General features: G+C 41.1%; 1 protein-coding gene across 8 annotated transcripts in view; it reads left to right on the forward strand.

Moving 5' to 3' along the window:
• Nucleotides 1–24872, forward strand: part of PLCH2 (phospholipase C eta 2) — a 924207-nt gene that overhangs the window by 698431 nt on the left and 200904 nt on the right. For all 8 annotated transcript variants that reach the window (XM_040325910.1, XM_040325911.1, XM_040325912.1 and 5 more), the window contains one exon: nt 15888–16058. In XM_040325910.1, coding sequence (XP_040181844.1) covers nt 15888–16058 — 171 coding nt within the window. The remainder of the gene's footprint in view (nt 1–15887; nt 16059–24872) is intronic.

Here is a 24872-nt window from a genome sequence, read left to right on the forward strand (position 1 = left end):
ACGGCCCCCCAGCCCCCCGTTTTACTTACCTGAGCCCGTTCATCACCTTGGCGCGTCCCCGCTGTCCTCCTCTTGACGGAGTTCCGGCTTTGATTGAATAATTGATTGCTCGCAGCCATTGGCTCCAACTGCTGTCAATCAAATCCAATGACACGGGCGCCAGGGGGGGGGGGGCGTGCGAGTGATACACTCTGCGACTATGGATGCCCAATTAATGACTCGGGAGCGCACCTGCAAGGTAACCCCCTCAGGACAGTGCTTCTCCAAGGGGGTTATCTAATGTTTGGCGGAGCCTCGAGAGCCGCCGAGGGGACCCCAGAAGAGCATGTTCGGGGCCACTCTGTGCAAGACGAGCTGCACAGTGGAGTTAAGTATGACATGTTTGTTATTTTAAAAAAAAAATCGATTCTTTAGTGTCACTTTAAAGGAGCTTTTTCACGTAAGCTTAAATTAGATTGTCAAATATAATTATTGTTGCAATGGTAATGATATAAAATGGAAGTGCATGTTGTGACTATACTATAGATCTCCTTTAAAGATTTTGCAGTAAGCAAAAAGCAGCATCCCATGTCAGACGGCTGCCCCTAGGTGGTAGTAAGAAGCTAGTCTTTGCTGGATCCCAGCTGTTCGCTTTCTGAACAGATGCAGACAGTGCGTGAGAATGAAAGCCTCTCTTTCTGTGAATACTGGAGATGCTGCAAAGGGTTATCCAATGCTCTTAATATACAAAGGCAGCAAGCGACAGAGACCAGATTTCTTTTTCAAGTTTCCCTACACTAGGAATTTAGGATGAAGCTGCTTTTTCATGTTTGTATATTCCTTTACTGAGGGCAAAGCAAAGGCTGGAAGATATGCATCACTGGAAACTAGACAGCAAATTTTGGTGCCCTAAGCCTACCTGCTGGATACAGGGTAATATGTATACATCAAATGCTTCATGTAGCAGATTGATAGTGCTGAAACCTTAGGTGCCAGTTTATGTGTTTTAAAGTGGTTAAAAAGCAGGGGTAGGCAACCTTGGCCCTCCAGCTGTGGTGAAACGACAAATTCCATCATGCCTCTGCCTCTAGGAGTCAAGTCTGTGATTGTCTCATAGGAATTGTAGTTTAAAAACAGCTGGAGGGCCGAGGTTGCTTTTTTACTTTCATACATTCTATGCATGAATGTAAAAAACCTCCTCTGTGCAGCAGCCCCATCTAAATCCAGCAATGTGCACAAAAGTCTCTACTCTCCGCGGACCCTCCCTCCTCATTGGCTGTCAATCACAGCCAATGAGGAAAGAGGGGACAGGGCAGAGCTATGGCTCTGTGTGTAAATGGACGCACAGAGCTGTGGCTTGGTAAGGAGCCTGTTTGAGTGCCCCCATTGCAGGCTGCTTGCTGTGGGGGTGTTCGGCAGAAGGGAGGTTGCCACGAGACCCAGCGAGGGACCAGAGGAGAGAGCATTGGGGCTGCTCTGTGCAAAACCACTGTACAGAGCAAGGAACATATAAATGGTACTAAATAGTAACCATGGGTCGGACTTTTGAGGCATTGAAACAATGGAGAAGTAGAAAAAATGGACCAAATTTTTTGAAAAAAGTACAGTTAAAAATCATCTGATACAGTATGTACAGTGAGCCCTTGTGTGTCTATGCGTTTCGCTGTTGGTCTTCTTCGTGACCCGATCAAGGTTCAAAGAGACAATAAGCAAAAAAGGAACGAATCTCACTGTCTTGGAATGGGCTGAGTCTCAGTGTGAATTTCCAAAAGTTGGAAGGTATTCAAAATATAGAAGGCTTCCAAAAAACTGCATACCAATAAGTAGCACCCAAATAGTTCTAGTCATAAATGGCATATAATGTCGCTAAGTAAAAATCCCAGGTTGAAAAACTTCCAAAGTAAGGACGACTTGCGGCCAACTGTACAGTATAAACCGCGCACAGCTAGTTCTACTAGCAACTAGAATGAAGTGCTGCTCGAAAGGGCAGAAGTGCATCTCACATGGGCAATGAATATATTAGAAGATCCAGAGTCAAATGGGGGAAACACAAATAAAGCTTGTATTATCCACCTGGCATAATATTTCCCATGGAGCAGTAATAAGTAGTAAGAATCTGTAATAGACAGAGCGAGCCCCCGGGAGACGGGGTATTGTTGTACACGAGAATTTATAGACACAAAAAGCGTCTATACGGTATATGCGCTGCCAAAAAATCAATTTTGTAACAAAAGGACACAAACAAAGCAAAAGTGTGGCGCTAAAAAAAAAAAAATTCTAATAACAAAAGTCCATATGATGAGACAATTTCAAATAATAAATAGACCAAAGTCCACAGTATAATCAAATCCCTGAATGAGATGGAGGGCAATAGAATACAGGCTCCTGAACCGTGGAAATGGAATAAATATCTGCTTACCAGATGATGAGACTCGAATAGGTGTATACCTATCAAGTCATGCAGGCTTGTGAGGTTACAAAGAACCTGATGTCATCCGTTGAGGGGAAGAGATGTATGCTGCAATAGTCCTTCCTTCTGAGTGGAGCCGATTACACGATATCCATAAAGGTTCTCAGATATTGGAAGCGATAGTTTACCCAAGGAAAATTAAAACACACATAGCGTGATACTGCGTATGGTTCAGAATTTATTAAAAGTAGTAAAAAATTACACTCATGTGTGACCGGAGTAATAAAGCGCTTTGTACAAAAAACTGGCAGAAAAGGTCAGTGTCTTCTCCCGACGCATTTCGTTCAATAGAACATCGTCTTGGGGCACTGACCTACTGCCAAAATAAGCCAAATATATAAGCATAGATGTCCCCTACCTTAATTCGAAGTTCCGTCTGGGGACATGTTGCGCCGCACCTGAACGGGTCTCCACTTCCGGGTTGGAACAGTATGGAGTCGCCGGCGTGTGTTCCAGGCCTCGGTCTGAAAACGAGGCCTGGAATGGAATGGAACGCACGCTAATCGAAAAAGCGCGAACCAGGGCAAGGGGCGGAACGTGAACACGCTGAGTAACAGCGTGAGAAACACGACGTGACTCGCATTCAAAATAGTACTGAACCATTAGAGCTGGAACGCAGTGCGGACACTATGCGCTTCACAGAGGAACGACGTCATCTAACGTAGTATGAAGCCACCAATAGAGGCGCACGGTAATCGTACTAGAAAGCAGAAACCGTAACACAAAAGGTGGGGACATCTAGCGATTAAATAACAAGATTGCACTTAATAACCAATTCTTAATACAGTTAAGTGTAAAAATAATCACATATGCACATGAATATTGGGGTGCAAGAAAAGTTAAAAAATCTTCATAAAATTTAAGGAAACAAAAAAGGAAAAAATAAAGGCTAAAATCTATCAATGAATTTGAGTGATTGTTATATTGATAATGAAGCGTCAAAATCTTAAAAAGAAAACTATCTGATCATATATGACAGAAACATCCTTACACAAATCAAGATGAGATTACTAGGACTTATTAATAAAATAATTAATATCCCACTCAACGTTCAGTCCGTGTGGTATATATGTTTATTCTACTAGCAACTAGAATGAAGTGCTGCTCGAAAGGGCAGAAGTGCATCTCACATGGGCAATGAATATATTAGAAGATCCAGAGTCAAATGGGGGAAACACAAATAAAGCTTGTATTATCCACCTGGCATAATATTTCCCATGGAGCAGTAATAAGTAGTAAGAATCTGTAATAGACAGAGCGAGCCCCCGGGAGACAGGGTATTGTTGTACACAGTCTACGGAGCTACTTCTCCATTGTTTCCATGCCTCAAAAGTCAGACCCATGGTTACTATTTAGTACCATTTATATGTTCCCTCCCCTATTTACAGATGTGGCAATGTGAGTGCATTTTTTCTTTAATTTCCACTGTACAGAGCAGGTGAGTATGAGATGTTTGTTATTTAAAAAAAAAAAAAAAGCCCCTAATATCACTTTAACAAAATGTACTGGTGGGATCCCAAAGAGGTGCTCTTGTTAACCAGGTGTCATGGTTATGCAATTAAGTCTGGCAGCTTACCTGATCTCTGTGTGTTCATTAGAGGCCTGACCCTCCTTCTAACTGTCTTTTATCACCTTCCTCCCTGTATTGCTCCACCCTGGGCCATCCCAGGAAGCCTATATTAACCACTGCACTGCTAGTCTACTTTGTGTTAGCTTTAGTTCCTGTCTGCAGTGTGCTACGATTATCTTCCTGTGTACCGTTTTTGGTTCGTCCCTGACTTCTCCTGTTTGCCTGTGATCCTAACCTTTTGCCTGCCCCTCGGTTACCCTTGTCTGCCTGTTGCCCTGACCTTGGCTTACCCATCACTACCGCTTGTCCTGCTTGCTGCTTCCCCTCTCTCCCTGCAGAGCGTGACCTAGGGGATCCCAGGGGTCGCGACCTGGATCCAGCTGCGGCGAAGGCCATCCTCCCCACTAGAGGGTCTGGGTCTTAGACTCCACGCCCTGGGCGATCCTGAGTTCACGCTTCCTCTCTAATCGCAGCAGTCGGCCATAGGGTTCACTACCCTGTGGTGCATCCCTGACTCCAACGGGGTGCACTTGTCACCTGGCCACAGGTGACCTGACACCAGGGAACTGAAATACTGACCTTGTACTGTAGAAATGATGTTTTTGAGTGTGTATATGGAGGTTTTCACATGTTTCTTCCCTAATGAATGAGATAATGTGTGCTCTCCAAACCACGTTGGACATGGCACCTGCTATATGTTTGGAATAAAACCTAATTTTGGTGTGGCCCTTTATTTTGGTGTGGCACTTAATTTTTCACACTCAAACATCAGACTGCCTTGGACACACCTGATTCATGACACCTATTTGGACTTGCACATCATTGCACACTTATCTGTCAAATCATTTCCCACCAGTACTGTGAATTTTGCATCAGTTGTCATCCCGTCGTCATTGCCCATTCTGCAGTCTCAGCCGCCTTGATTGGCTGGACCAAGATGACATACCGTATTTGCCGGCGTATAAGGCGACCGGGCGTATAAGACGACCCCCTAATTTTACAGTTGTTTTTTAAGATTTTTTTGCCTGTACTCATCGTATAAGACAACCCCCCCTTCCGAGGCTTCCGACGCTTCATATTTCTTCCTTCTGGAGCCATATTCTTCTTCCTTCTTGCTGGAACTGGAGCCAATCACGGCGAGCGATGTATTTTATTAATGAATACAAAGCCTGCTTGGATTGGCAGAGGCTGTAACATCATCAGCCCACACCTCTCTGACTCTCAAAGCCAATCCGTGCAGGCTACTGTATGTAGCCTGCTCGGATTGGCAGAGGTTGTTACTTCAATCCGAGCAGGCTCTGTATTAATTTGAATACATCGCTCACCGGGATTGGCTAAGAGGAATATACTGTATGTAGCCGAAGCTACATACAGTATTACCGCACATCAAGCAGGCATCCGAGCAGTTGACCCGGCGTATAAGACGACCCCTGCTTTTTGGCCAGTTTTTATAAGTGTAAAAGGTAGTCTTATACGCCAGAAAATACAGTAGCTCTAGCACAGGAATTAATTTATACTGGCTCTCAAGGTATACTGAGACTGTATGGAGCTGTGCATTTGTGGCTCCATTGATAATGTGAAAAAAAATGCTAACAGGTAAAGCAAAAGCAGAAGAATCACTTCTGCAATAAAATATTACATTCCAGCTATTTTTTTTAGCAAGACCTTAGCTCTACCATAACACTTAAGACCACAAAATATGAGAGGGAGAAAATGAATGGTTTCATTTTTTTATGAACCATGGGAAGGCCTTATGAGTTCACTCAACAGTCTCTGCACACTTTACTGTACAGTTCTCTTGTTAAATGTATCAGAGTTGGCCAGAAAGGGAAAGTAAAGAAAAAAGTATCACAACAATATTGAGGCTTGGTGCTGCTCCGTTACCCTGCTGGCTTGGATAAATACAGCCCTGGCGGAATATTGATCCTTCATTCATAGTATTTCTTGGTCCTTTCACTCAACAAAAATAAGGTTTTCTATAGAAGCATTATTATTTTCTACTGCCTTTGGAAAGACATATTAAAACCAAATGCTCATAGGCTTATTTAAAGGATCCAAGTCCCTAGGGCAGGTACTTCTGGGAGGTTGCTCATATCCTTGGATCGTGTTCCTGGCACACTTCAGGCCATTGAAATGCTTTCTGGGTAATTGACAATAGAGAAAGTTGGGTTACAGGTGACAAAGTGAAAGTAGAACACACCATGAAGCGTCTCCTGCGTAATAAAGGTAATATCTGGCATCTCTGCTCTTAGACACGACTTTTGGTTTTAATGTTTGCCATCCCTGAACAGGTTATTTAGAGAATGTATGGTGATCTTTTATATATTTGCTTAAAGTGCAAGTTCTCTTTTACAGAAAATCTTTAAGGTGACTTCCCTCTCCCCCCGGTCCTGCTGTACCAGTGTCCCGTAATCCCCCTGCTGTCAAGCATCGGGATGCCACTTCACCAGTCTGGGGATTTGAAATCCTCTTGGCTTTCTCTCCACGTCTTTCAGAGCGGACAGGATGGGCTAGACGGATTCTGATTGGGCAGAGCTGACAGGATGGGCTAGATGGATTCTGATTGGGCAGTGCTGACTAATTAGAATGCCTCTTGTCTGTACGCTATTGGGTATGGATAGGAGATTAAGCTGCCCGGACCGGTGAAGCGGTATCCTAGTGGCTGACAACTGGGGGTCACAGGACACAGGTACAGCAGAATCGGGGTATGGGGAAGGGGGTCCAGTGTAACATCACCTTACAGTTTTTCTGTAAAGGTGAACTTACACTTTAAGGCAGTGTATTGAGCAGCAACTCTGAGCCTTGACCTGCCACTGCTGGAAGAGAGCACCTATGATTGTAGATAAGTATGCATGCTTGCAAATTTTGGCAAAGGCTTCCCATCACCATCCCACCCAGTAGATTTCATTTCCATTTTAAATGTTTACAAAGTGCTTATATTAATAGACAGTTGTTTTTATTTACTTAAACTTTGCTACTTGTCTGGTGGAAATTTTACAGAAAAAAAACTAGTGCAATATTAATAACTTGCAATTGTCAGGCTGAAATTGCAGGTTGGCATCTCACTATTTCCAGCATCAAAGTACATAGCATGGAAAATACAACTTTTTAATGCAATTTTATCTTCATATAAAAAAATTGACACGCTAGAAATAACATTGTCAGTAGTTGCTGCTTCTGTTACTTGAGATTTGTTTAAAAAATAGTTGTTGACATCTCATTCCAACATCCTATTTAAAGAAGAAAACCTTGACAACCCTGGGAATATCAAAACAGAAATTTGTCATTGAATCTAATGATGAGGAAAATGAACATCAGATCCTTCTGCAAGATACACAGCAATACTCTCCAGGGCTTGCAATTAATAAGCCTATGACAGTATAAGTAGCTTTAAAGGGTAACTGCACCTTCACAATTAAACTGTTCCTATGTTGGGCATTATTCTATGTGGCTGGGGCTGACATATGTGCACTACAGGAGGGTCAGCCAGAGTCCAGGAAGATTGTCCTCTCCCCTCCTCCCCCTGGCTTTGGTTATTGTTTTTTTTTCTATTGGATAATGTTGTATTGTGCAACTGTCAATACTACTTGAAAATGAAAATAAAGATTTTGCAAAAAAAAAAACTAATAAGCAGTTCTCTTAAATCACATGTTTGTTTTGTAAATTAAGGTAGAACTAAAGGCAATTTTTTTTGGACATTTGGAGTAAAGGATGGTTATAACACCGTCTGCCTCCCATTGAGAAAATTTTTCTTCACTTCCTGTCTCAGCCAAAACAGGAAGTAAGTGGAAGTAAATGGAAAGCCCTCCAAACTTACCAGAACTAGTGTCCCCACTGAACATTTCCCCTCAATTGCTGTTATTTTGACAACCTCCAAATTTGGGATTTTATGTCACTTTAACTCTCAATAATAACAGTAAACGGAATAAATAGAGAGGGCCACTCGCCCTAACAGGTACAGGTAGCTAGAAAACCTGACAGGAGTTTTAATACATTTCCACTCTATCCAAAACAACAATTTATTTAAACACAGGTATAACATGTAACATATTACAAAGCTGAATGTATTCCTTAAGCATATAAACATAGTAGTTCCATTTTGGGTAGCCTTTATCCTTACCAAAGGACATTAGAAAAATGTTGATCTTGCCAAATTTGTAATATTCCAGAAAATGTTTCCAAGACCCTTGTAACTTAGAAATGAGCCAAGTTCAATTAATGTCAACACCCAAATTTGAGTACACATGCCTCTTTCTTGTCCTGGTCTATCTTCACATTGCAAGTGAACTGTGACCCAGCTCCTGCCAACAATGCTCCTGTCTTTCTTCCAATGGTTTGGCAGCATGCGTTGTGCTAGATAATTTGGCTTGTACATCCAAGGCTTGGCATTGCTCCTTTAACTAAATTAAAAGACCTAGCAACGCAACCTCAGAAAAGCTTAGGGCCTTTATAATGGAGCCATTTCCAAAATTCTGCTTCATTGTATAAAATTATTAGTTTAAAAAAATGTAATGGGAAAATAACATTTCTCCCATGGCTTTCTTTGATGCATATGTGAATATAGTCAGATTTAAGTATGTATGTTAACCAAGTTCACTATATAGAACACTTGATCATATCCTCCCTTAATCTCCTCCTTCTCCAGAGAACAAATTCAGTTCCTCCAATATTTCCTCATAGCTGAGCTCCTCCATGCTTATCAGTTTGGTTGCCCTTCTCTGCACTTTTTCACTTTTTTTTTTCACTTTTTGTGTGAATTGGTGCCCAAAAGAGGTCTTATGTCTTGTACACACGACCGTTTTTCACGATGAGAAAACTGCCATTTTTTTATATTGGCCGTGAAAATCCGTCGTGTTTATGCTCCCTAGCAGTTTTCTCGACTAAAAAGCTGCCCGCAAAAAAAATTGAAACCAGCTTTTTTTTTTTCTCGTCGTGTTTTCCGTCCGTTTTTTTCTCGTCGCGAAAAACGGTCGTGTGTATGCTTTTCCGAGGGGAAAAAAATGTGCATGCTCAGAATCAAGTATGCAGCCCAAAAGCAGCCCAAAGGGTGGCGCCATTGAAAGGAACTTCTCCTTTATAGTCCCGTTGTACGTGTTTGTACGTCACCGTGCTTTGGTCGGATGTTTTTTTGCATAAACCGGTGTATGCAAGTCAGGCTGGAGAGGAATCGCGTCAGGAAAAACTTCGTTTTTTTTCCTTCCGAGAAAAATGGTTATGTGTACGAGGCATTACTAATGATTTGTACAGGGGGGAAATGTATCTTTCTCTGGAGTCCATACCTCTCTTATTACAAAGGATTTTGCTTGCTTTGGAAACCGCAGCTTGGCATTGCATGTTCTTATTGAGCTTATGATCTACCAAAACACCCAGATCCTTCTTTACTATGATGTTGTACTCCCCCTAGTATGTATGATGCATGCGTATTCTTGGCCCCACAAGAGCATAACTTTACATTTATCAACATTAAACCCCATTTGCCACATAGTTCTATAAATTTTAGAAAAGATTAACTTGATCAAAAATCTTTATTTCTCTAAGTTTTACTCTGATCCAAAGATCATCTGTCAGGGTTGTAAGAAAAATGTTTTTTAATTTTTTTTTAAATTAAACATTGCATTGCATGGTTTTTAGTGTACTTTTTAGCTTTAAAGAAAACGTATTTATTAGCAGGTGTGATTATTATGAAGGTGTGGAATAATGTCCTGTTTACTGCTAGGTAGAATGAAATACATATTCTAATCACTGCAATATGCTGAAAACATGACCTGAGGGTGATCCAAAATATCTGTACCTTTTTTAGATCAGGGGAAGGTGATACAGATATATAGCAATAATGATAATCTGATCATCTGTGCAGAATAAACTGTTCCAGTATATGTTTTCATACTTATTTTTAGAACGAAAAAATAGGAAATATGGTGATTATTTTTCTTTAGGCAGAGTTTGTTTGCTACCTGCTTGCCAAGTTGTCACTTACTAATTACTTTGTTTAGACTGCATAACATATGTCAGTATTTGGGTATAATTACATATTAAATGTTTGGCGAAAGCAATGTTGTATTTTTTAGTTTTAAATGCCTTAAAGCAAATTTGAAAGCAAATAGATGGATAGATAGATATACTTCTTTTTTTTTCTTGTACATCTCTGCAGTAAATGCATTCTTTCCCATGTTTTATCTCTAAAACCCAAGTTCAATTAAAAAAAAAAAAAAAAATCAGCACATGGGTTAGTACTTTCAATGCAACGTGTTCCTTGTGCTGCTGGCTCCAGCATTTTCCTACTCCCATTTCCCCATCACTGTAATATTCCAGTGCAGTGGGGATTAATAGAGCAGATGGACCTGTCTTATGCACTCTAAGAGTGTCCACTATGCCCGCTCTTTCCATCCACCTCCTCAATCCATGGAAGTTGTACTACCAATAATAATCATGAATGGAAGATGGGCAGATGAGTAAAAGATCCAATTCCTCTCTTTGTCGCCTTTCTTTCATTGAAGCTATAGTACAGCTTCCATCAATGAAGGTGGGCAGAAAGGGCCGGCATAGCGGGGCACTCTTGATGAGTGCATATGACAAGTTCCTTGGCTCTGTTAACCCCCGAAAGCTTATGGCAGCATGGGTGGGTGGTAAGGAGGACGTTTTCAACTAAAGGATTTGGCAGCACAGGTGACATGGATTGCTTTGGGGGTGTAACGGTCACCACCGTTTACGATTTCCCTTCCATCAACCACAACAGCTTATCTGACACTCCACAATCTAGCAGACATCAGACATCCCATTTCCCCAGAAATATCGAGACAAGCTCCGTTCTCTGAGTCAAAATGTATGAACACTTTTAATGGTAACTTAGCTTTCTTATATACAGTTTTAGAACCCAAGTGAACAATGAATCAACTCCACCCACACGGCACTTCAATCACATTCTTTTACATAATGACATTCAGAGGAGTTAATTATCCCCCAGACGTTACGTCTCCGACAAGTTTCCCTCACCTGCATAATACACATTCCTTCAATCACATTCTTTTACATAATGACATTCAGAGGAGTTAATTATCCCCCAGACGTTACGTCTCCGACAAGTTTCCCTCACCTGCATAATACACATTCCTTCAATCACATTCTTTTACATAATGACATTCAGAGGAGTTAATTATCCCCCAGACGTTACGTCTCCGACAAGTTTCCCTCACCTGCATAATACACATTCCTTAAGTCAGACATCTGACCTTTTAGACTGCTAACTCACAACACATATCTATCCTCAATAGCATCTTCACACAAAACAGTGGCATTAGCATCTCACAATGGACAATGGAATGCAATCACAGCTTTCATCACTACAGTAGCAGACTTAGCATATCAACAGCCTAGGTTAAACAGAGGAATGAGTCATTATTGACTGGTTGTGGGTCAGCATGAAATCACTTGAATATCTCAAGATATCCTGCAATATGAATTATCAGTTATCGGTCACATCTCATGTACCTTATAATTAATATTTCCCAGTCACCCTATGCCCTAAAGGGGCACCGGGTGACCCTAGACACAAGAGTCATTAGTGACGCTGGCACAGGAGTACCCCCCATCCTCCAAAAGTCTCTGGGTGTCATAGGTCATTCTGTTACAGGGGGGGGGTACGTCCTGTCTGCTTTTTTTTTATTATTATTACATTTAGGCTTTAAACATAGTGCAAGTACAAACAAAATAACTGTTGATGTGCCAGAAATAGGTTATGCTCCTCATTTCCTCTTGACATAAGTGTTCATTGTTTGGGTTTAGATACATGTTAAGGAAACATCCTTTTCTTCACGAGGACCTGCTCTTTGAGAAGGTCAAAACTCCCATGATGCAATAGGAGACCTCCTTAACATTTTCCTGTAGGTCTGGACTCCCAACATGATGCAGTCAAAGGGTTGCCATGGACACAGAGGGGTTTTATGCATGGAAAATGTTGTTCTTGACAATAACAATAAAAATACACATTGCCTTGTAGAAATATATATTGAAAAGGTGATTGGTTGTTATGGAAATATTTTTTTGATGGCACACTTGTCATATATAAGCCCCAATGTCTAAAAGAAGAATTGATATTTTGCATATTTACAATTACCTTCGTGATTTTTAAATTCGTTTGACCTTCAGCTTAAATGTATAGCCAAAACTTTAAATTTGGATACAGCAATGAGATACGAGAGCTCCTGACAAGTTCTCAATGCTTTTTCTGTCCCTTTTGAGGAATTTCACCATTTCTGTTTGTGCTGATGGTCATTGTCACTGAGACAGAAAGCCATGAGTAATCTAACATTGGATAGTTTTATCCAGAACAAGAAGGGAAGGTAAACATTCCAGTGGGAGCATTTGTTCCGGGGATAACTGTCTGTGAGCGAAATTCACTTCTCTTTATTGAGATTTCTTCTAGATTCCTGTTGCATCTGCAGAACAGTAGTTGAAGGGAATCTCCCCAATGGGACACAAGCGACAAAAAATCATAGGCAGGGCTTTTAACCATTCTGTACTGTATCTAGAACTAAAATGAAAACTTGGCTGTACACTTTCATTTTCTAGTATCCACTTAAGGGCATAATATAGTGGTTATGTATATAGTCACTATAATTTTACAATCTGGCTTAAATATTTTAAGTATTTTTTTTTTAGGTTCATAAGAATATTTTATGCATTTTCACATGGTTTAATTGCTTAGGCTGAGTTGTAAATGCAAGTGAATGAGTCAGAGATTGTCCCTTATCTGTAGGTTATATATATATGAGCTTTGAATTGGAGACAGTGTGCCTGAATGGGAAGTACTTGTTATTTTTCTCTCTTTAGCTAACCCAAAGTACTTTAGGAATGATTTATTATGCATTAACCCTTTTGCTGCCAGGGCCAAATTTGAACAGGCCTGACAGTGGGGGTTGTAAACACATTCCTAGTGGCTGCAGCCACCGGGAGTGTGTGTATTTCACAAGCAGACTTTTGGCTGCCTTATGGAAGTAGAAGGTGCCTCCTCAGCCAATGGATTGCTTCAAAACCACCCCCCCCCACTACCACTACTCTGCTTGCCCATCTTCAGACCCAGGACCAGCATGAGAGGCACCGCTGAGCAGAGGGGGAGGGAGCTGAGCTGAGCAAACATGCTACGGCCCCCCCCCCCTTCTTGCTGACCCAGAAGCAACATTTATGATATCACTGCCAGGTCCTTCTCTTACTTTCCCTGAGTCACAGGTGAAACATCCAGGGTTTTTTAGACTTTTCACCAAAAAAATCATCTCATGGGGGACTTTTGTCCCTTATCTGATGTAAAAAGTTAAGTTAAAAAATACAAATGTTCGAATAAAATTTATGTACATATGGTACATATCGTTGGAGTGAGAGCAATTTTTCTAGCACCAGACCACCTCCGTAACATTAAGATGATTACCTGTAGATTTCTTTTAAAGTGTTGTTTATGGAAAAGATAGGGTAATGTTTGTCGCCATTTCATGTACTGTAGGCATGAAAGCAAATCTAAAGTTTAAGATATTTGGGTATCTATTTACTTGGTGCAAACTCCTCTTTTATATTTTACCAAAAATTGGGTAATTCATTGCATTTGTGTGCCCTAAAGTGTTTCTAAAGGCTGAGGCAGCAGGGGGAGTCAATCACAGGTAGTGAGCCAATGAGGGGGAGAGAGAGGGGCAGGGTGAAGCCTTGGCACTGTGTGTAAATGGACACCTCCCTCCCTGGGTGCCCCCCATTGCAAGCTGTTTGCTGTGGGAGCACTTGGCAGGAGGGAGGGGCCAGGAGTGCCAGTGGGGGACCTGCGAAAAAGAGGATCAGGGCTGCTCCTGTGCAAAACAAATTACACAGAGCAGGTAAATATAAAATACATTTTTTTTTTAAATTATTATAGCCTTTAGGGCCCTTTCACACGGGCGGACGGACGGACCGTTTATTACAAGTTCGTTTACGTGTGCGGGGACCGCCCTGTCCGCCGACAGCTCAGCAGGGATTAACGGAGGAATCCCCGCTGAGCCAAACGGGCTGACGGAGCGGATCAATACGGATCCGCTCTGTGTGAAAGATCCCTTAATATCGCTTTTAACCTAAAGTGATTGTAAAGTCAGAAAAAAAAACCTGTGTGCAGCAGCTGCCCTCCAGCACCCCCTAGTATTTATCTGAGCCCAATTTTCTCTCCTCCTGATTGTCTGAGACACGGCAGTTGGCCAATCAGGAGAGAGAGGGGTCGGGGCATAAACAGGGATCACTGTGGGGGAACTTGATAGGAGGGAGGGACCCGGAAGAGGAGGATCTGTGCAAAACCATTACACAGAGGAGTTAAGTCTAACATGTTTGTTATTTTAAGAGAAGAAAAACTAGACTTTACAATCAAAGAAGGAAAATCACTGCTCAAGGTGGGTCTGCTATAGGGTCATACACAGGTGTAGGATTCCAAGGGTGCTGGCAGTGCACTAGGCAAGCAATGAATAAGCACTAAGTCAGTGCGAAACGTCGGTTATCCTCCTGTTTCTGTTGCTGTGATCTGGTATGTTTTTGCTGTTCGTTTAAATAAAGACAACCTGTTTGGTTTGGAGTGCGGCCATCCATCCTTCATTTTACGCCAATGCTAGACTTTACAATCACTTTAAGTTTACTTTTAATGACATTTTCTTTACAGTGATATCGTGTACCACAAACAAAATTTAAACTACCACTATTTTATTGTCTAGGCTGTATGCGCAATCTTCAGACCTAAATTATTATTATTATTATTTTTTTTTTTTTTTTTGTGCAAAAAAAAAATCAAAAACGGCATTGAAAGTGTTTTATATGTGTTTTATACTTGGGTGATCTCTAAAAGCAATAGACCTGGGTTTTAGGCTTTGTTGGCACCTATGCATTTTTTTTTTCGGGCAGAAAGTCACAAGATTTTGCCGTAATTTTTGCAGCTATTTTTCTGTGACTTTTGTACAGGTCAAAAGGTCACCAATGTAAAAAGCAGAAAATTCCTGTAATCTGCCAAAAAAAAAAATAATAATAATAAAGAGAGATTAAACAAAAAAATCTGCAAAACAAAGAAGCTCCTGTACTTTTTAAAATTTTAGGTGTTTTGCTTTAGATGACAAAATGCTCAGATATGAATAGGGGCTATTGAAATGAATGGAATTTGTCTTGTTGGGCATTTTAAAGCTCAGGCTTACAGCAGAAAAATGTCCATAAATGCCTAGGTGTGAACAGAGCCTCAAGATTATAAATTGGGCTGCCGTTGCTTGGGAATAAGGGAATGTGATGCAGCAGCATTACTTACTACTGAGACCCGCTTTACTTACTTGCACTTACTTACATCACTTACTACTGACCGCATTACTCTGCATCACCTACTACTAATCTCTGAACTCTATGTAACAGAGTATAGATTTTAAGGTACAGTAGTAGGTGGTGATGAGTTTAGGGGTTAAAAGTAAATGGCACATAATTCAGAGGTCATTAATGAAGTAGAATGCATTAGTAAGAGATACTCTGTTTCCCATTAGTCAAATACCCCTCCCGTATCGCTGTTCTCCATCTCCCAGAACTCCTCACAATACTCTGAGTACTGCGGTTCTGGTTCTCCTCTTCCCTGTTCTAGTAGGCAGGACTAAATTACAGCCAATCACAGTTCTGCTATGGTGCCCCCACCTCGTGTTTCAGCCTTTAGCATCTGCCCCCTTCCCATCAAAAAACTTTGGATCTTAAACCTGCTGCACCCACCTGTGACCCCCCCCCCCTAGGGCTCATGTGCCCAACACACATTGCACCAATGGAGGACACTCTACTTTTGTACAATAGAGATGGTGTCTGTATTGCTGGATATGAGTGTGATATTTTTCCTTTCTATTTCACTCTTAGGAAGCCGATACAGATGACAACCAAGGTACTCTTGGCTTTGATGAGTTCTGTGCATTTTATAAGATGATGTCCACAAGGAGGGATCTGTACCTGCTGATGTTAACGTACAGTAACCACAAGGACCATCTGGATTCTGATGATCTGAAGCGCTTCCTTGAAACTGAGCAAAAGGTAAAACACCTGTATTTTTATGTACATTGCTAAAACTTTAAAACAGATCACAAGTGCTACGATTTGTGCAATATTTGTTAGGTTTGGTAACAACTGTTACAGTGTAAGCTCTTTCCAAATTCATTTCTTTCCAGTGAGTTAGACCCTCATTGGCTGTTAATAAATCTAAGGAGATTGTACAAACAGATTTTTTTGGCTAGCTTTTATAGACCAAGGCACCCCAAAGCATAATCCAAAATAAAAAGATGGTACGTGTAAGGCCCGGTACACACGAGCAAACATGTACGATGAAAGCGGTCCGTCGGACCGTTTTCACCGTACATGCCTGCCAGAGGGCTTCTGTACGATGGTTGTACTAACCATCGTACAGAAGTCCGCGCGTAAACACTACGCGGGGCGTGTCCGCGTCGTCGCCGCGGCGATGACGCAGCGACGTGGGCGGGCCTGCCATTTAAAGGCTGCCACGCATGCGTCAAAGTCATTCGACGGACGGCGGGCGCTCGGAAATGTACGGTAGGTCTGTACTGACGACCATACATGTCCGAGCGGGCAGGATTCCAGCGGACGGTTTTAAAACACGTCCAGGAATATTTGTCTGCTGGGAAAAGGCCCGGCGGGCAAATGTTTGCTGGAATTCGGCCCGCTCGCGCCTACACACGACCAAACATGTATGCTGAAACTGGCCCGCGGACCAGTTTCAGCATACATGTTTGGTCGTGTGTACGGGGCCTTACATGCTTTTAGGCCGCGTACACACGGTCGGACAAAACCGATGAGAATGGACAGAGGTTCCGTTTCATCGGTCCAAACTGACGTTGTGTATAGCCCATCGGTCTGTTGTCCTTCGGTCCAAAATGTTAAAATATGCTTTAAAATCGAACCGATGGCCCGCTGCCCGATCGGTCCAAACCGATGGTTAGTACAGAAAGCATTGGTTCAAAACCTGCGCATGTTCAGAATCAAGTCAACGCATGCTTGGAAGCATTGAACTTCATTTTATTCAGCACGTTGTGTGTTTGACGTCACCGCGTTTTGACCCGATCGGTTTTTGGAACGATAGTGTGTACGCACATCAGACCATCAGGCCACTTCAGCGGTGAACCGATGGAAATGGCCCGTCGGACCATTCTCACCGGTTTGGAACGACCGTGTGTACGCGGCCTTAGAGATTATGGCTATGATTCCTGAACACTGCCATTCATAGGTAATTGTATTAGGCCCCCTCTTAAAAAGCTCTACGTAACTTCTATAGATGGAAACCACTGTAATTTCAAGGATATGTTACTCGTATTAGAAAAATGAATATCAATTTTCCTAACAGAAAGGAATGTGTTTTTATCAACATAAGAAATTGAATTCTATTGTGGGACATAATAACATTGATTCTATCACAGAGACTGTTAGATTTTTGTCGGAGGATTGTAATTGCCTTTTTCTTTTCTCTCTGTAATTCACCATGACTAATGTTCTCAACACGACCTGTCTTATTGAAGTTGACATTTCATGTTGGGAAATTTAAACCTCATCTTTTCTATAGATGAAATGCTTCTTACAAAAATAAATCTTGTTACTCTAATATTTGTATAAAGAATTAAAAAAATATATATATTTAAAGCCGCAGACCTTCGGTAATTTTTTTTTCAACTTCCCATCTGTTAAATCCTCTTTCCTTTGTTGATTTAACTTTTTGGACTCTGGATAGTAAAACATTTTTTTTCTGCCAGTAAATACCTTATACAGCCCATTTCCTGTTTCTTGTCTGGTCATTAGTCTAGGCCTGCGACATCCTGCACAGCTCTCTCTCACTCATGTGATAGTTTGCCTGGAAGAGAGGGGGGTTGAGTCGTAAGAGGGGCAATAAGAGCTGCAGAGCTGGAGGTGTACCTCCTGTGTGTGTCTGTGTAAATCATGGAAGTGAACAGGCAGCAGCTTCAACTGCCCACAGTTAAAATGGATGCAGCCAGACTTAGTGGAGGGAGATTTCTGCAGCATATTTGGCAAGTACAGAATGACAGTATATATATAAAATAATGTGTAGTGGTTGGAGGGAAGCCTTAGAACGGCAAAGATGTTTTTATTACAAATTATGTGAGCAGACTGCAGTTCCTCTTTAAACACTTGTTAAAGTTAGGTTATTTCAAAAACAAATAAGCATATACAGTATACCGTAGTTTTATAAATTCACCTTTTGCCACTTGCTACCCCAGTTCTCCATCCTGTAATGTTGGGCACAGGCCTTGCTGCAGTTGACATTTTTCTACTGATTTCTAAGCTAGATTTTCCTTGGTTACTTTACATAAATCAAAATTTTAATTTGTATAGGAAATACTGTGCTCCCTACTTATCTGTAGACACTAGTAAACTGTAGTAATACATTATAAACCTCATTTCCATAGCAGACTTTGTTCATTAGAAATTTTGTTGACTCAAAGAAAAAAAGTGTTTACAGCCAAAACAGGCAATCGGGGGAAAGAAAACTGACAGGGGTTCTAACCCCTTGCTATTCTATTTAAACATTAAAAGAAAGTGTCAGCAAGGGATACACTTGAACTTTTCGCCCCACATCAGGAGACATCATCAATTATACAACAAGCTGCTTACATTTTTACTTGAAACCGTGCAGGGTGAGCCCCTTACAAGGAGGCAAGGTAAAGAGGATTCTAGTAATCTAAGATAGGAAGGTTATTTTTAAACGCATGAAACATATTCTAGTCGATAAGAAAAATAGAGGTAAGTGCACAAAAAAAAAAAACTGCATATCATTCCCTTAATGCAAAGCTTGTCCCTCACCACCTGCACCACACACTGGGAAGATATTACAGAAAGGCTAAGTGGCATCTGGTAGACCATTCAATTAAAATCTCTGTGAAACCATAAAAAAAAAAGAGTATGTTGTAAACTAAATCTGGTGGCGTTGGCTGTGGATATCATAGTACAGTTCATACATCTTTATACTAAAGACCAGGTCCATTTATTCACTGCCCCCCCCCCCTTTTTCTCCAATGCCAAATGCTGACAAAAAAAGAGGCTAATTTACTTGGGTTTCCCACAGCTTGTTTACTGAAGTGTTGACAACGAGATTCTGTAGAATGCAAAGTAGACCAAGTTTTGCAAGATCTTGCTTAAACAAAGGGTGAGAGCATGTTCTTACGAAATTTGGGCTACTCAGTGTAGCTCCCTGTAGTTTAGGCAGGGAGCTCCTTACAAATGTAATTGCCATGAGTAGTCATCCTGGTTGCTTGATAGAGATCTATTGATTTCTCCCGAAGTGGTGCCTATATATTCGGATGGAGTCAGATGATCTGTGTTCTGTGCCACCTGGACCGCTGTCTGGTTGGAAGTGTGTCGTTTGCCCCGGGCTGCTAGGCCCGAGATTGGCCTATCCCGGGGGGGGAGGGCGTCTGGCTGCTAGTCCGTGTGAAGGCCTATCCAGAAGAAAAATGGCAGAGCAGGGTTGGGATTGCTGCTTGCAGTCAACCAAAGCGACGGTTCTGCCAGCCGGAGAACCTGTCAGTGGTCAGAGGTAGAAAGGAAGCTGTCGCCACTAAGGGACCAACAACCTTATTACCAGGGACCACAATGAGTAACTGAAGCAAGTCATGGAGACACATTCTCACTGAACAGGCACGGTGGAGAATAGGGAAACTTTAGGTGGTGATCAAGTCAAGGACCTAGCCAGCCGAGGTGATGCTTGCAGAGCAACCTTGTGTGTCAAGCCAGGGACCGAGCTGGCCATGGCCAGCAGGGTTAAAGCTTGAGAAGTATCTCTGGAGTGCCTGGCTAAGGAACCAGCAGAGAAGCAGGGGTGATGCACAAGGAAGACACAACCGTAAAGATTGGAGGAGCTCAAGGGATTCAAAGTTGGCATTCAGAGGATCTAGTGAGAGACCGGGAGCTTAGTGGTGAAGAATTACAAGGAGAAGTTGTAGTGAAGCTGAAGGAATTGTTATTTTGAGTTTGGAACTGTAAAATATCAGATAGACCCCTTGGGGTGTCTCCAGGGCCGCCATCAGGGGGGTACAGGCAGTACACCTGTAAAGGGCCCGGATGGCAACCCCCTTAACATTTTTTTTTTTGGGGTCTGAAGGTCCCCAGGGGCCCCAAATGGAAACCCCCCTTTTTTTTTCTTCTTTTTTTTTTTATAAAAAAAATATCTTTTTTTATATTTTTATTAAATTTTTTATTAAAGGGCCAATTTTTTTTTTTTTTTTTTTTTTTTTTAGAGGTCCGGACGTCCCCAGGGGCCCCCAGGGCCCATATGGCAACCCCCCCTTTTTTTATTTATTTTTTATAAAAAAATATATTTTTATTAAATGGTCAATTTTTTTTGATTTTTTTTTTTTAGGGGTCCGGAGATCCCCAGAGCCCGGATGACAACCCCCTTTTTTTATTAATAAAATTAATGTAACAAATTATTAACAGTGCTAAAATTAGAAGCAAAACTTCCAACAACAATATGTGACCGTATCCCGCAATTAGTTATATGAGCATAAGTTTTAACCACTTTGCTTTGAAAGCACGGCTTAAAACACTAATATGCTATAGAGTCCAAAGATCAGGAAGCACACTTTAGCCCACTACACCAATGAATAGTGAAGAAAGCTATTTCCTTTGTGCTGGCTGATGTGAGATTCACAGCTAAAGTTCATGTAAACATGCAAGCAGGATGATGTAAAAATCCTAGTGGCTGTAAAGTGTTGAACCAAAGACTCTGTGTTCTGTCACTGCTCCCACTTCATGCGCTCTCCCTCTGTTCAAATGTTGCCTGATACGATCTCTCTGTAGGGAAACAACTTCCTCTCTCAGGGTACACGCCAGTGCTGGTCAGTAGGAGGGTGCGTGCAGCAGTGCGCACATAGAATAACGCAAGGGGAAGCTCCACATAGTGCAAAACTGTTTATTGTAGAAAAACCACTCCCTCCAAATACATATGCACTTACACTGTAAAATAAATAATCAAGCGTGTCTCATTGCAGTGAAACATCTTTCTCACTTTTTCCAGCAGTTCCTATACAGACAGCTACTGTTACGATGAGTCCCGGGTAGACGTGCACTTGAATGGACGGATGAATCACGTGGACACGACCCTGACGCGTTTCGTGATTGGCTTACGTCTTCAGAGGGCGTGGCCACACATACGCGACTCATCTCCTAAATAGCCCTATGTGGGCAGCGGTGGCCGCAGACATCAGTACGTCGGTGGTCACATGACTGCACCAACGGAGTGGTTAAAACTTATGCTCATATAACTAATTGCAGGATATGGTCACATATTGTTGGAAGTTTTGCTTCTAATTTTAGCGCTGTAAATATTTTGTTACATTAATTTTATTAATGAATGAAGTATATTTTATTGTTTTTTTGAGTTAGGAACTGTTAAAGACTGTTACCATAGGAGAACGCATTCCTGCATGTGCAGATGTGGCTTTTTGCTGGGACCTTTCCCTGTATGGCTGTCGTCCTATTGAAGTCTCAGAGTCTGCCAATTGAGTTTGCAACTATCTAAGGGTATCCTAGCCCTAACCCTCTCTCGCCCCAAAAATACAAAAAGGCTGTTAAGAGAAATATAACCTCTTTTGCATCCAAGAAGTGTCTGGCGCCCAAGGACTTTCACCTTCTTTGCACCCACTATGCCTCACAACCCATCACATACAGAAGGATGTCAGCTATCTCTGGCTCTGGAGGTTCTTATTAGACCAAAGGAGGCCGGAGACCTTGCTACATCAGCATTCACTGTGATTGTACCAGAAGGAGCAAGACATCACTTATGCCCGGGCACCAAGGGATGCATTTTTTTGTTGTTGTCAAGGGAGGACATGGCATAAAGCAAAGTGAATAAGCAGATCTTTTGTTTTTTATTTTTTATTTTGCTGCATGGTTTTCTTAAAGCCATGACATGGGATGTAAAAGGGGGGAACTAATGCGCAAAACCAATCTACCCAGGGCAACTAAGTAAAATACAATAAAATGTTAATAAGTCTATAAAGGCAGCAGCCACTACTAAAACAGTGATCACGCACCAACAAGCATATGTAAAACAGGGAGTGTAATGGCGCTTGCCAAAGGGAAACTAAAATAAGATAAAATATATTACACACACAACAACGTATATAAAAACGTATAGGTAATGATCCGTGGTGTTCAATCAAACTGTGTTCCACTCCTAATTTCCTTGAAGACCCTTCATAACATCCATAATTCAGGTGTAAAGGGTAGGAGTAGTGGATATAATAGATAAAATAGATTTACAATGATACTAAGGAGATCATTGATTGAAGTGAATGTACCAATATAATGTAAACAAAGGTTTCCAGTGTTACCACCACAATAAAGTGCTTAAGTGTTAACGTGAATACAAAAACCCCAAATTAGGACGTAGTTTGTATATCAATAGTTGTAGCAAATAAACCAGTGTGCACAAAGATAAAAAGTGCAAAGTGAATAAATATTGGTATAAATAGATTCCATAAAAAATATATAAATAAAATTATATATATGAAAAAATATATGAAAAAATATATATATAACAAATCCAGTTGATATAGTGTTCAAGTTGACTTCCAAAATTTCATACAAAAAATGTTCAAACGTTGTGTTCCAAACGTGCAGATAAAAGAAAAAAATTAAATAAAGTGAAAAAGAATCAAGATATTCAAAGTGCATATATTTCAAAAGTTTTCCCAGCAGTGAAAAAGTTATTCAAACCAATGCTCCAATTCACCACACAATCCTCCAGGGTGACTGTGCAGATAGGACAGATAGTGCTAGCCTCTCACCTCAATTGCGATCATACAAGCCTGTTGGATAGGGGATGACACCCAGCAGTACACACTCTGCATATAGGAAGGTTCAGATGACTCCGGTCCTCCACCTCCAAATTCCTCCAGACACTCTCAAGGGAAGCAAAAAGCGGGCTCCATAGTGCAGTAAATCATTGGTAGTTTTAATAAAAATATAATAACACTCACAATTATAACGGCTGTGAACAGCATGCAGCATGCAGGTAACTCCACAGTATTATTTACAGATGGTCAGCAGATCTCCGCTCTCGGCCGCGAGCGGAGATGACGTCACCAACGACACTCCTCCTTCACCTGACGATACTTCTCCTTCACCTGACTTATGATACCTATGATTAAGTAGCGTTGTTCTGCTACGCAACGCGTCAGGTGAAGGAGGAGTGTCGTTGGTGACGTCATCTCCGCTCGCGGCCGAGAGCGGAGATCTGCTGACCATCTGTAAATAATACTGTGGAGTTACCTGCATGCTGTTCACAGCCGTTATAATTGTGAGTGTTATTATATTTTTATTAAAACTACCAATGATTTACTGCACTATGGAGCCCGCTTTTTGCTTCCCTTGAGAGTGTCTGGAGGAATTTGGAGGTGGAGGACCGGAGTCATCTGAACCTTCCTATATGCAGAGTGTGTACTGCTGGGTGTCATCCCCTATCCAACAGGCTTGTATGATCGCAATTGAGGTGAGAGGCTAGCACTATCTGTCCTATCTGCACAGTCACCCTGGAGGATTGTGTGGTGAATTGGAGCATTGGTTTGAATAACTTTTTCACTGCTGGGAAAACTTTTGAAATATATGCACTTTGAATATCTTGATTCTTTTTCACTTTATTTAATTTTTTTCTTTTATCTGCACGTTTGGAACACAACGTTTGAACATTTTTTGTATGAAATTTTGGAAGTCAACTTGAACACTATATCAACTGGATTTGTTATATATATATTTTTTCATATATTTTTTCATATATATAATTTTATTTATATATTTTTTATGGAATCTATTTATACCAATATTTATTCACTTTGCACTTTTTATCTTTGTGCACACTGGTTTATTTGCTACAACTATTGATATACAAACTACGTCCTAATTTGGGGTTTTTGTATTCACGTTAACACTTAAGCACTTTATTGTGGTGGTAACACTGGAAACCTTTGTTTACATTATATTGGTACATTCACTTCAATCAATGATCTCCTTAGTATCATTGTAAATCTATTTTATCTATTATATCCACTACTCCTACCCTTTACACCTGAATTATGGATGTTATGAAGGGTCTTCAAGGAAATTAGGAGTGGAACACAGTTTGATTGAACACCACGGATCATTACCTATACGTTTTTATATACGTTGTTGTGTGTGTAATATATTTTATCTTATTTTAGTTTCCCTTTGGCAAGCGCCATTACACTCCCTGTTTTACACATGACATGGGATACAGCCTAAGTGCCCAAGTTCTCCAGTCTTGTTTGTAATGTAGTGCCCTAGTCTGTCTCATAGTTAAGTCACCCTTGTAGTCCAGGTATCTGCATGCCACTTATATTGACAGTATATATACTTGATGGGTACGTATGCTTAAGATAATTTCAGGGGACTTTTTGAACTTGGCAGAGGTTCAGTATTTAGTGGATACATTACAGCTCACTGATTGACTTAATTATTGCCTAGATCTGCATTACAAGTATTGTGTTTAATGACATTCATATACAAGAGATTTTAAATCTTATTTTGAAACCAAGATACAGTTTAAAAATGCGAGAGGGATAAAGTAATCAGACCCATTCAAAAAAGCATTACGACATTTTTGAAAAAAGGAACAGTGTGATTTGATGTGCTGATTTTCACACTTGCATTACAATATGGAATGGCAGCACTAAATAATTCCCAGAATTCAACTGGAAAGGAGAAAGCCATTCATCATTAGGGAAATCTATTGAAAAATGAGGACAGGAACCAAGCAGGATGACACTGTAGATGATTGGGTTTGAGATTTGGGAGATGGCTTTAGACAAC

This window comes from Rana temporaria, chromosome 10 (assembly GCF_905171775.1).
Source record: "Rana temporaria chromosome 10, aRanTem1.1, whole genome shotgun sequence".
In the NCBI taxonomy this organism is placed as follows: Eukaryota; Metazoa; Chordata; class Amphibia; order Anura; family Ranidae; genus Rana; species Rana temporaria.